Raw genomic sequence first — 13,656 nt, forward strand, 5'->3', positions numbered from 1 at the left:
CTTTCTCTTCTCCAGCTCTGTATCCCTTTTGCCAATCACCTTTCACCCCACCCCCTCCGGTCTTCTCCTATCATTTTGCATTTTCCCCTCCCCCTCCTACTTTCAAATCTCTTACTATCTTTCCTTTCAGTTAGTCCTGACGAAGGGTCTCGGCCCGAAACATCAACAGCGCTTCTCCCTAAGGATGCTGCCTGTCCTGCTGCATTCCACCAGCATTTTGTGTGTGTTACTTAGACAAACAGCAGACTTCATCATATTTACAAGACCATCTCTAAAAAAAACTATTCTTTGGAATACTGTTGAAACCAGGGGCTGAGAGAAGGTCCAATCAGTCATGTAAGAAAGAACAGGTACAGAGATTTCAAAGTCTTTAGAAACCCCTCAGAAAGGTGTGGTAAAATTTCTGCAACCAAGTGGTTCAAGAGAAGACAGTTAGTATTGCCTCTTGAAAATGGAGCCACGGACAAGTGATTAAGCATGTGATAGAAAGAGTAGCTTGTTTAGATCCAGAGCCTATATGGTGGTTGGAGCATGTCATCTATTTAGAAGCACCTGCCATCAAACACAGCATCTGTGATAACTAGACACTAGACAGCTCCCAGTGTGGCTTCCAGCCAGTGAGGGTAGGGCTGAGGAGAAGCACATGTGGCAAAACCAGGTCTGACAATTATTTGGTTTCCAGCTTTCTCCAAGCTATGGCTTTGACTGCAATTCCCTCAGTAGTCATTTATTTTGGTGGATGCTGTCATTAAAACTAAAACAGGAATATGCTTAATTCCCCCTCCCCCCCATTAAGTAATTCAGATTTTCAGAAGTCCCAACATGAAAATAGAACCATTTTTCATGACCTTGGGACACCTTCACAATGTAAAAGCATCACTGTTATAATACAGGGAGTATGACAGCCAATTTGTATGCAAACTCCCACAAACAGCAATGTGGTTACGACAAGGTTTAGAGTTCTGTTGGTTGAATGATAAATATCGGCCCCAGTAGAATTCTACAACTCTCTGTCTTGTGAATGGGTCACTGGTGGCCACACAAGAAAGCAAAGGAGGTGTCAGCTTGATCATTGGAATCACTTATATCCCATTGTTATCCTGAACTTTGACAGTGGTGTGGACTAGATGCAGATTAAGAATCATAGTTTGTCTTGTGTCACGGCACAGCCCATGGGTGAAGAACGACAGCATATCATTTGGGTTAGGGAATTGCAATGCAAAAGGCTTTTCATCAGGCCATGGACCTGGCTGGTAAAACTCAAACCTGACTGGAATTTATTCAGATGAGGCATAAAAGGTTCAAATGTGTTGTAGAATGAAATGTTCAACACAGGGACAATCTCAGAGTCTAATAGGGGGCCACACAACAGGTGTGGCCACTGACTGCTGAAACTGCAAATGTACTGCAACAGTGAAGAGGATTCATATCTTCTATGAGCTGCAAATGATCTTCAAAGCTTCCCAACTACATTTATATGCAGCTTATGGGTCAGTGGTTCAAGAGAACAGTTTCTTTCTACCACACTGCTCTTATCCCCTGTAACTTGATGTGCTTTAGGATCACAATATCACGAGGCAATACACTTTTAAAAAGAGACACAACCATTAATAAAACAGTTCAAGCAGACTAGAATTGAATCTAACTTCCGCCAGCCTTGTTAATGGGTATTTCACTTCTCTAGCTGTTGTATAATATCCTGAGTCATGCTTGATACCTCCTGAGGCAGGAATTCTCCAATTCTCAACTCATGGGCAAGATTCCTACACCATTCTGTAAAGCATAGGGTCATTTGAGCACAAAGTATCAGGAAAAGGAACCTGTGCAAGTCTAGGCGTAAAGTACAAAGCATCACAGCCAATGCCCTTGAATGAAAAATCCTACACAGGGTAGTGGATACAGTCCATTCCATTATGGGTAAAGCCTTCCCCATCATTGAACACATCTACACGAAGCATTCTCATTGGAAAGTTCTCAATCATCACCCCACCACCTAACACATTCTCTCCTCTTACTGCTGCCATCAGGAAGAAGGTACAGGAGCCTCACGAGTCACACCACCAGGTTCAGGAACAATTATTACCCCTCAGCCACATGCTCTTGAATCAAAGGAGACAACTTCACTCACCCCATCACTGGAATATTCCCACAACCTATGGACTCAGTTTCAGGGACTCATCTCATGTTCTTAATATTTATTGTCTATTTATTTATTATTATTCTTACTTTCTTTGGTTATTTGATGTTTGTTGTCTTCTGCATATTGATTAAATGCCCAAGTTGGCATGGTCTTTCATTGATTGTATTATGGTTATTACTCTATTGTGAATTTATTGTGTATGCCCGCAAGAAAAAGAATCTCAGGGTTGTATATGGTCACACACACAGATAATACATTTATTCTGAAACTTTGAAAAGAGGGAGAGGGAGAAGGTTGGAGGTGTTTAAATGCAGCTGCATTGTAGTTAAACTTCATCCTTTAGCCATAAGTGACAAGCTGAAGATTTTTCTCACCACCAGGAATTGAATTTCCTAGTAATTAGCAACTAGTTACATGGTGGGGAGGCCAAAGGTGGGGTATCAATAAAAAACAGTCATCTATAATCTAGATGGAAGCTTTCACATCGGATAACAGTGAGTACAGTTAAGTAGTTCTTGTGAGAATTACAGAGATTAACGATGTGGGGGGGAGTGGGAGAAGGGGAAAATTGGAATAACAGGCAGATATAGTGACAGAGTTGGACTGAAGTTTCTCTGGAGCATAAACATTGGATAGGCCAGTTGGACCAAGTATTTTTATGCCACACACTGCACATAAACATTTAGATAACACCAGTATAGATATCACTGTAATCTCACAATGCAACTGTCAGTAGTTAATGCACTTGTTAAGTATCCTCACTGGAAGCATAGTAGGATTTTGTGTTATAACCATCCACAACACTGCAAATCCTGGTCTTAAACTAGTCTGTCAGAATCCCCAGGAAATGCCCACTCCATGGGATAAAAGAACGGCAGTGGTGAGAAGGATGCAAGTTTCTCTAACCCATCCTTACTAATTAGTTATCCTCTATTTACAGGATAGTCTGCATATTGAAAGAGACAGTGTTTCCGTTTCAAAATCTCCATCGCTTTGTGGACCTGAAACACTCAATGATTCTCTCTCTCTAGTAATACTGTCTGACTTGCTTGGTCTTCAGATTTCCAGCATCTTTTGCTATTACAGACTCCATACTGCCCCAATAGGTTCCCACTGAAATTGGCACTGGGGTTATATAGGAGCATTTGATCTACATGGACATGCAGAGTTTGTACTTAGCTTAACTTTGTCCAGCGTTCACTTTCCAGAGAACAACAAATCACAGAACCTGGCAGATTCTTAGTGCTCCATCAGTTAGTTATCACAGAAACAAGCCATTTGGCCATTATGGTCAACTGTAGTTAAATTCCGCCAGATCAAACACATAGCAATGTTAAAGATGGCAATTCTCTGCATTGAGAACCATCTCAGGGACCCAAGCTGTCCATGCAGTTCTACAACCAAAACTATTGATGTTCCACTGAATACTTTGCACATGCATTTAGAGTGAATACTTTCCTGACCCAAAGCAGGCTTGCCTGTTTGAGAAAGTTAGCAGTGCTAACTAGCATGTACCACTGGTTCTCCTGTGCTCATCTGTGAGGAGGCTTTCAAAAATTAGTACCTTCTTGTGAGTTGTCCCGTCCTTACTCAGGCACGTGAATGGGTGCCACTGCAAAAATATGTTTTTTTTCTCTCTGTTGGAGAAGTTGCTGGGATTGATATATTACTGGGCCTCCACTGCTGCACACAGACAGAATGATGAATGTTTTGGTGTCTGGTCAATGCTACATTGGAATGGAAACCAACACCATGTTGGCTTAGGTGTTTCAGTGCCTTGCATTCTAAACCAAACATACTACATATTTGTTATTGGAGTTCAGTCAGAGTGACAGGCATTTTTATGCCCACAGTGCAGAAAAACACCAAACATAGCTAACACACAAACTCACAGCACCATTCTACTTACTTAATGCAGTAAGTGGTCTCAGGTCAGTTCTGGGAAAGCTCAGTCATTGCCTGGACCAATAACAAGACCAAAGCAGAACATGCAACATTGTGATACAAGCTGTCAGCATCTGACAGCACTTTGATCAAGTTCCTGCTGCTCGACTATTAAACTGTTTTTAGATTTGGTGCCTGCAGTTCCATTCTGGGTTGTCAGCTTCACAGGCTCATTGTCAGGGGTTTTGGGAAGACGACTGTGTGAAGGGTCCATTGAGTTGCCTCTGACGGTGATGTGATCCCAGCCACCCTAGAATGAGAAAACAATTCCACAGTAGAAGTTACCTTGAAAGAAGAGACTGCATAGAATCCTCGTCAATTAGAATTACAACAGTTAAAGATCATTAAAAAATTCATTATTAATTCTTCGCAGTAGCGTAGTGGTTAGTGCAACACCATTACAGCTCAGGACATCAGAGTTTGGAGTTCAATTCTGGCGCTATATGTAAGGAGTCTCTGTACATCATCCCCATGGGAATGCATGGGTTTTCCCCTGAGGCTCAGGTTTCCTCCCACAGTCCAAAGACATACAGGGTAGGTTAATTGGTCATTGTAGATAGTCCCGTGATTAAGTTGGGGTTATTCGGGGTTGCTGGGGCAGCTTGATTTGAAGGGCTGGAAGGACCTACTCCACACTGTATTGCCAAATAAATAAATAAATAAAGGATCAAGGATCATTAAGGAAATTAAAAACTTGGTGTTCTAAGGTTTTGTGCACAGCATTGGAGGTGTGTGATCAGAATATTTTGCCTATTGAGAGGGGTTCGTTCAGTGGGTTGCAGACTTGGCCAGTCCTATCATGGGAACTAGCTTCCCCACCATTGAGCACAACCTCAAAAGGCGATGCCTCAAGAAGGCAGCATGCGTCACAAAGGACCCTCACCGTCCAGGACATGCCTTCTTCTCATTACTACTATCACGGAGGAGGTGGTGGGAGACTCAAAGTGGAGACCTACACTCAAAAGTTTTAGGAACACCCCCTGCTCCAAGATCAGGTTTCTGAATGGTCCAGGAACTGATGTACACTACCTCACTATTCCTCTTCTGCAGTACTTATCTTTTTATTGTAACTTACATAATTTGCTTTGCCTGCAGTATACTGCTGTCACAAACTTCACGACTTGTATCAATGACAATAAACCTGGTTTTGATATACAGTAAGAAAAATGGAGGGTTATGGGCTATGTAAGGGGGAAGGGTTAGTTTGATTGTGGAGTAGGTTTATATAGGACAGCACAACATCATGGGCTGAATGGCCTGTATTGTGTTATTCAGTTACAGAACCATAGGAGTCTGATCAGCCCCTTGTTGGATTGGGATGTAGCATCATTATTTTTCTTGTAGTTTAACTTTTCTATGCTTGCTTGCATTTTTATATAATCACCTATACATTCAATGACCACTTCATTAGGCACACCTGTAAAACTGTTCTTTAATGCAAATATCTAATCAGTCAATCATGTGGCAGCAACTCAATGCATAAAAGCATGCAGACATGGTCAAGTGGTTCAATTGTTATTCAGACCAAACATCAAAATGGGGAAGAAACGTGATCTAAGTGACTTTGAATGTGGAATGATTGTTGGTGCCAGACAGGGTGGTTTGAGTATCTCAGAAACAGCTGATCACCTGGGATTTTTACACAGAACAGTCTCTAGAGTTTACAAAGAATGGTGTAAAAAACCAAAAAAAATCCAGTGAGTGGCAGTTCTTTGGGCAAAAACGTCTTCATAGTGAGAGAGATCAGAGGAGAATGGCTAGACTGGTTCAAGCTGACAGGAAAGTGACAGTAACTCAAATAACCACACGTTACAATAGTGATGTGCAGAAGAGCATCTCTGAATGTACCTAATAAAGTACCTACAGGATGTACCTAATAAAGTGACCACCAACGGCATACATGCGTTCAGTGAATTTTCCAGTAATCATGGTAATCTAGAACCTTTTTAGTTTTCTTTAGCAGGGTGTCACACCAATTGAATCTGGTTATTTTATAGGTTAGTTGTTACCTCTGGAATTTTTGTATCTCTAGTCTGAGAATGAAATGACCACACATGCTTTCTCCTGTGTCTTCTCTTTGTTTTTTTTTGGCTTATTTATCTTTCTTGTTCAGTGTAAAATTATCACAAATAATATGGTTTATCCCTCATTCTTATTTCTGAAGAACCTTTGGATTATAAAAGTATCAGGGCCCAACGAGTTTATGTAAAAGCAATCTAGCTGCATTTACTACTCCAGCCTCTTCCCACAATCCTGCTAGTTCTTTAACAGCACTTCCTTGAATGACAGAGCAGACAATGCCTAGCAAAACATTCCAAATCCTAATCATTTGCTATGTAAAGAAACTTCTCATCATGTCATTTTGCTTCTTTAGCTGACTATCTCAATCCCATGCCCCCTGGTTTTCTTCATCTACAATGTCTATGTTCTTCATTGAATCCTGAATGTTGTTTTATTCAATTTCTCAGCCTGATTTCATTGAAGAATGCACTATACTCATGTATCTCCTAGTTCTTATATCCTTTATACAATACAGAACGGTGCCTTATATATTGCTTAGTGAAATTACCCCCTTTCACCTCAAATGCATGCCCAGTCCCCAGTCATCCCCACTCCCATGCCTTCTCCCCATACCCTTTGATGCCCTGGCTATTCAAAAACTTATCTATCTCTGCCTTAAATGCACTCAATGACTTGGCCTCCACAGCCACTCGTGGAAACAAATTCCACAGATTTACCACCCTCCGCATCTCAGTTCTAAAAGGACATCCTTCAATCCTGAAGTCGTGCCCTCTTGTCCTAGACTCCCCTACCATGGGAAATAATTTTGCCATATTGGATCTTTTCAGGCCTTCTAACATTCATTCTCCATTCATTCTCCTGAACTCTATCTATGCCTCCCATAATCTTGTAAATATCAGATCTCTATTGCCTTTTTTCATTTTACTATAGTACCGTGCAAGTCTTAGGTACACATATGGTATATGGCTAGGATGCCCAAGACTTTTGCACAGTACTGTAATAATTTTATGTATTGCACTGTACTGTTGACACAAAAATGTCGTGACATATGTGAGTGATGATAAACCTGATTCTGATAGGGGTCACTGTTGTGGACTGAGAGTAGGAAGGGGACAGGGAGAGGGGAATCATGGTTGGGAAAAGGGGAAGGGAGAGGGGAAGGAGCAGCAAGCACCAGAGACATCCTGTAATGATTGGCAATTTTTTCTACAGAAGTGGTTTGCTATTGCCTTCTTCTGGCCAGTGTCCTTACGAGATGGGTGATTCCAGCCATGATCAATACTCTTCAGAGATTGCCTATCTGACGTCAGTGGTCACATAAAGACTGGTGATATGCACCAGCTGCTCATACAACCATCCACCACCAGCTCCCATGGCTTCTCATGACTCTGACCAGGGAGCTAAACAGGTGCCACACTCTGCCCAAGGGTGACCCTGCACAGTACTGTATCTAAATATATTTTACAATTCTCAGTATTAAATTGCATTTGCTACCCATCTGCCCATCTTTGAAAGCTTCAAGTTCCTAAGGAGTGTACATTGCCAATGGCCAATTCTGGTCAAACCCTGTAGACACCAGGAACGAGAAAGCTCACCAGTGCCCCTATTTCCACAGAAGGTTAAAGAATTCATCATGCCCTGAGATGTTGACTGTTTATTTCTCTACCAAGATACACCCTGATCTGCTGAGTTTCTCCAGCATTTTGTGTGCGTGTTGCTCAGGAATTTGGCATGTTCACTTTGACCCTCACTACATTTTAACTGATGCACCATGGAAAGCATCCTAACCAGATGCACCACTATTTTGTACGACAACTGTTCTGAAACTGCAGAGAGTTGTGTACACAGCTGAGTACATCACAGAAACCAGCCTCCTCTCCATAGACTCTGCCTACACTTCTTGCTACCTCGGTAAAGCAGCCAGCAGAATCAAGGCTCCCACCCACCCCTGACATTCTCTCTTCTCCCTGCTTCCAATGGGCAGAAGATACAAAAGTCTAACAGCATGTACTACCAGGTTCAAGGACGGCTTCTATCCCACTGTTACAAGACTAATGAAAATGCTCCTACAATCATTAGACAGATTCTTGACCTCACAATCTATCTTGTAATCGGCTTACACCTGTCTGCACTGGACTTTCTCTGTAACATTCTGATTTTTGCTATTGTTTTCCCTTGTACTTCCTCAATGCACTATTGTAATGAAATGATCTGTATGGATGGTATACAAAACATGTGTGACAGTCATAATGCACCAATTTACTGGCCTCCTCACAATTCACTTTGTGTCATCTACATTCATACATACATCTGGTTACATTCGTCTACATTCTCTCTCATTCCCCATTTCTCCAATTTACCACTGAAACTCCTTGCTTTTAAAATCTTATTTTGGAAAAATTTCTGATGATCTATCTCTGGAAGTCAGGTGTTGGTGAACTCAGGATAAAAATACTAATGAAAGAAAAAAATTGGTGGGGAATAAGTTTAGATTTAAACTGCTGTTTGCTGGGAACAATGCCAAATTTTTACAAAGCAATAAAGAATGGCCTCAATTTTTATGAGGCTTAATTGAGGTGCTGGAGGTTCTGCCAAGATCAGAATCAGGTTTACTATCACCAGCATGTGACGTGAAATTTATTAACTTAGCAGCAACAGTTCAACACAATACATAATCTAGCAGAGAAAAAATAAATAAATAAACAAGTAAATCAATTATGTATACTGAATAGATTTTTTTAAATTGTGCAAAAACAGAAATACTGTATATTAAAAAAAAAGTGAGGTAGTGTCCAAAGATTCTTGTCCATTTAGGAATCGGATGGCAAAGGGGAAGAAGCTGTTCCTGAATCGTAGAGTGTGTGCCTTCAGGCTTCTATACTTCCTACCTGATGGTAACAGTGAGAAAAGGGCATGCCCTGGGTGCTGGGGGTCCTTAATAATTAAAATCTCAGAAACAATGAGGTGAAAGTGCGCGCGCACACACACACACACACACACACACACACACACACACACACACACACACACACACACACACACACACACACACACACACACACACACACACACACACACACACACACACACACCTACCTCTCTCTCTCCTCCCCCCCCGCCCCCCGATTTAACCAATCTGCCATTTAATGAAGAACAGGCATGAAAGGTAAAGAAATAACTTTATTGATTCTCACATTTAGGTGTGTAACATTTTAATGGGCCACTTCCTTAGATCAATGAAAAATGATTAAGTCATTGAAAAAAATTAAAACACAAGGCCATAAAACATAGGAGCAGAGTTGGGCCATTCATGCCAAAATTGTCATTTCCAATATTATTCAGTACTGGTCAGCAGAAAATTTTGTATTTAATCTCCACAGTTAAAAGGAAATATCCAGGGTAAAAGCACAATGTGTGACCCCAGAAGAACAGGAATCAGAAGCAGGATTTGGCCATCGGGCCATTAAGATCTGTTCCATTGTTTATCAGCTTATGGCTGATTGACTGATCCTTAACACAACACTGCTTCCAGAGCTCTCTCCATATCCCTTGCTTCCTTTAATATCCAGAAATCTATTGATCTCTGTTTTGAATGGACTCAGTGACTGAGTTTCCACACCTCTCCAGGGAACATAATTTCGAAGTAAGCACACAGAATGTGAAGAAATTTGTCCTTACTTCAGTCCTAAATGGCCTTTACCTATTATAGAACCTTCAGACATGGGAGCAGATTGGGCTATTTGGTCCTTCAAGCAGATAGTTAGTACATAGTTGTACTAACTATATAACTGTTAGTACTCACATAGAAATTGCTAACTTACTCCAATGCCGTAGTCCCAGCAGCTACCAATGGGTTCCTGTGGCTGTACACCTAAGCGATGACACACTGTCCCACAGCTCAGGCTGTGGCTGCCTTGAACCTTATCAGCAACTATCCAGATCTGTTTCAAAAGGAAAAATTTACATTTATTAGTACTAGAACTATTGACCTTGCTATCACATCAGTACCTTCACAACTTCCGTCTATAATACGCTGCACTTTATATGGAGTAGGGCAATGCAATGTGCCTCATCAGTACATTATCAATCAAGGTAAGAAATCAGTTTAAATAAGAACATATTAAGGAAGACGGCCAAAACATGCTCAAAAATGTGGGTTTAAGAAGGGCCTTAAAATGGAAGAGCACGTATCTGCTGGAATTTAGAAGAATGAGGAGGGATTTCATTGGAACCTATCGAATATTGAAAAACTTCTGATAGTGTGGGCTGAAGGGTCTGTACTGTGCTTCACTTGCAGATCTGGATTGGCAACAATATGTCCATAATCTCCACAAAAGACAAGTGCACTACAAGGCTGTGTGCTTAGCCCCCTGCTCTAATCGCTTTACACTTATGACTGTGTGACTACGTACAGCTCCAATGCCAAATTTAAGTTTGCTGACGACACCACAGTCATTGGCTGAATCAAAGGTGGTGCCAAATCTGCAGAAAGGAGGGAGACTGAAAAACTGGCCGAGTGGTGCCACAACAACAGGTGGTATAATTTCAGGGGACCTCTCCTGGGCCCAGCACACAAGTACAATTACAAAGAAAGCAGGGCAGCACCTCTACTTCCTGAGGAGTTTGCAAAGATGAGCCAAGACGTAATGTTGAGTTTAAGAGCCGAGAGGTAATGTTGCAGATATTTAGGACCCTGGTCAGACCCCACTTGGGAGTACTGTGCTCAATTCTGGTCGCCTCACTACAGGAAGGATGTGGAAACCATAGAAAGGGTGCAGAGGAGACTTACAAGGATGTCCAAACTTTAGTTGATTTGCATTTACAATAGTGAATGCAATTGAATGAACAAAGTTAACTGGCATTCACACATCAGGAGGCACTTACCTGATCAAGGGGACCTACAGACACTTTACGAACATTTGTGGAGACGTGTTGCCAGATGGATCCTTGAGGATAACTTGGAGAAATACCCTGACGAAACCACATATTACCTGGAATAAAAGCACCAGAAGTAACCTAACATCTTTACTTTGCAGAATTTTTTGCACTAAGCATATTTTTTCTCTTGTGAAACTTCAAATAAAAATATTTCCTATTGATTCCTTTTTAATTTGCCTCCATTTAAAAAATACTTAATTCAGTAACATTTTATAAAATTGAATTCAGGAGAGATTCAGTAATATTTTATAAAATTGAATTGGACATATACTTGAGTTGGGGCCTCCGCAGCACTGAGGAGATCTTCAAAAGGAAATGCCTCAAAAAAATAGCATCCAACATTAAGGATCCCATCACCCAGGACATGCCCTCTTTCAATTGCTACCAGCAAGGAGGAAGTACAGGAACCCAAAGACACACAGACAATGTTTTAGGAACAGCTCCTTCCCCTCCACCATCAGATTTCTGAATGGACAATGAACCCATTTACACTACCTCACTATTTTTGCTCTCTTTTTGCACTACTAGCAAATTTCACAACTTAAAACCTGAATGCATTTATGGACCGTGAACTTTTTCAGACTGTTGGTTTCTAAATTCTGTGTTTTTGCATGTTCCTTTCTGTCTATATTTCTGTAAGGGGAAGTGGTTTGGGGGGGGGGGGGTGATATTTTTGTTGAGTTCTGTTAGTGCAGGTGACAGGGTTTAGGGGTCAGTGTTCCTGCCATGTTTTGTGCGGGGGGAAGGGATTTGGGGTCAATGTTCTTGTTCTGTTTTGTTAGTTTTTCTGTGTCACAGGATTGGGGGGGTGGTTGATGATCTTTTCTGTGTGTGGGGGGTGGGTTTTATGGTTTTTCTTTGTTTTGTGGCTAACGGAGAAGACGAATCTCAAGAGTTGTATATAGATACATACTTTGATAATAATAAATGAATCTTTGAACCTTAGATTCTGATTCTGAGAAAATAGTGGAGAAGTAGAACTAGATTAACTATAAAATTAGGAGCTGGTACAGACAGAATGGACCAAATGGCCTCCCTCTACACTATATCATTCTATAATGCTACCATTTTACTGAAGGTAGTTTGTTTCAGTATGAATTCACAACCAAGAGATCGGTAGGATGAAGCACACTGTGGCAGCTCATACTGTAATGAATCGTCATTAAATGGAGTAGTCTATGCGTTTTATTTTTCAGAGATTAAAGTTTAGCTTTATTTGTCACAAGTACATTGGAATATTGAAACATGTAATGAAATATGCAGTTTGCATCAACAAGTCCAAGGATGTGGTGGGGGTAGCCCCCAAGTGTTGCCAACATAGCTTGCCCACAACTCACTAACACTAACCTGTACTTCTTTGATATGATAAAGGAAGCTGGAGAACCTGGAGGAAATTCACACAGTCATGGGGAGAATGTACAAACTCCTTACAGACTGCGGCAGGAATTGAACCCGAATGGTGACTGCTGGTGCTCTCAAGCACTGCACTAACTGATATGTTACTGTGCCGCCAGTATTTCCTAGCAGTGCATTGACAATGCTGCTGTGTTACCGATGCATTGCAAAGAAATGTGTGATGGGGTGACTCTAATGAACTGTGAGACTGAAGTAAATGGTGTACCAAAGAAATTTTAGCACTGGAGGAGATTGCAGAGGTACTTAATGAATACTTTGCTTCAGTATTCCCTACGGAAAAGGATCTTGGCAACTGTAGGGATGACTTACAGCGGATGGAAAAGCTTGAGCATATAGACATTAAGAAAGCATTTAGAAAGCATTTGGAGCTTTTAGAAAGCATCAAGTTGGATAAGTCACCAGAACCAGATGAGATATACTCCAGGCTACTGTGGTAGGCGAGGGAGGAGATTGCTGAGCCTCTGGCAATGATCTTTGCATCATCAGTGGGGACGGGAGAAGTTCCAGAGGATTAGAGTGTTGCAGATGTTGTTCCCTTATTCAAGAAAGAGAGTACAGATAGCCCAGTAAATTATAGACCAGTGAGTCTTACTTCAGTGATTTGTAAGCTGATGTAGAAGATCCAGAGAGGCAGGATTTATGAACATTTGGAGAGGCATAATATGATTAGGAACAGTCAGTTCAGCATGGCTTTGTCAAAGGGAGGTTATGCCCGACTAGCCTGATTGAATTTTTTGAGGATGTGACTAAACACATTGATGAAGGTAGAGCAGGAGATGTAGTGTATATGGATTTCAGCAAGGCATTTGATAAGGTACCTCATGCAAGGCTTATTGAGAAAGTAAGGAGGCATGGGATCCAAGGGGACCTTGCTTTGTGGATTCAGAATTGGCTTGGCCACAGAAGGCAAAGAGTGGTTGTAGACGGTGTAGCGATGTGCTATGCACAGCGCTGAAATAACGACATGCAGTCGGTAAGTCGTTTCGAGACTAGTTTATTCAAACTTCGTGGCGCTGGCATTTAAATCCCTCTCCGGGTGGAAAATGACATCAGAGGTGCATTACCAAAGTCTCCCCCCGCACGCTGGCTATTTGTGAGCCGGTTCGCCTGCGCAGAAAGTGGGTCGCCACATAACCCCCCCCCCCCCCCCCCCCCCCCCCCCGGAACCGGCGATATACCCCCCAATGTCCACAGTC

The 13,656-nt window shown here is 41.6% G+C and overlaps 1 protein-coding gene across 1 annotated transcript in view; it reads right to left on the reverse strand.

The window, feature by feature from the left end:
* Positions 1-201: 201 nt before the first annotated feature.
* Positions 202-13,656, reverse strand: part of tecpr1a (tectonin beta-propeller repeat containing 1a) — a 101,766-nt gene continuing 88,311 nt past the window's right edge. Inside the window, exons 23-25 of the mRNA XM_073060178.1 lie at positions 10,991-11,097; positions 9,928-10,047; positions 202-4,334 (exon numbers count right to left, since the gene is read on the reverse strand). Coding sequence (XP_072916279.1) covers positions 4,152-4,334; positions 9,928-10,047; positions 10,991-11,097 — 410 coding nt within the window. The 3' untranslated portion in view covers positions 202-4,151. The remainder of the gene's footprint in view (positions 4,335-9,927; positions 10,048-10,990; positions 11,098-13,656) is intronic.

Source organism: Hemitrygon akajei, chromosome 11 (assembly GCF_048418815.1).
Source record: "Hemitrygon akajei chromosome 11, sHemAka1.3, whole genome shotgun sequence".
NCBI classification, from domain to species: Eukaryota; Metazoa; Chordata; class Chondrichthyes; order Myliobatiformes; family Dasyatidae; genus Hemitrygon; species Hemitrygon akajei.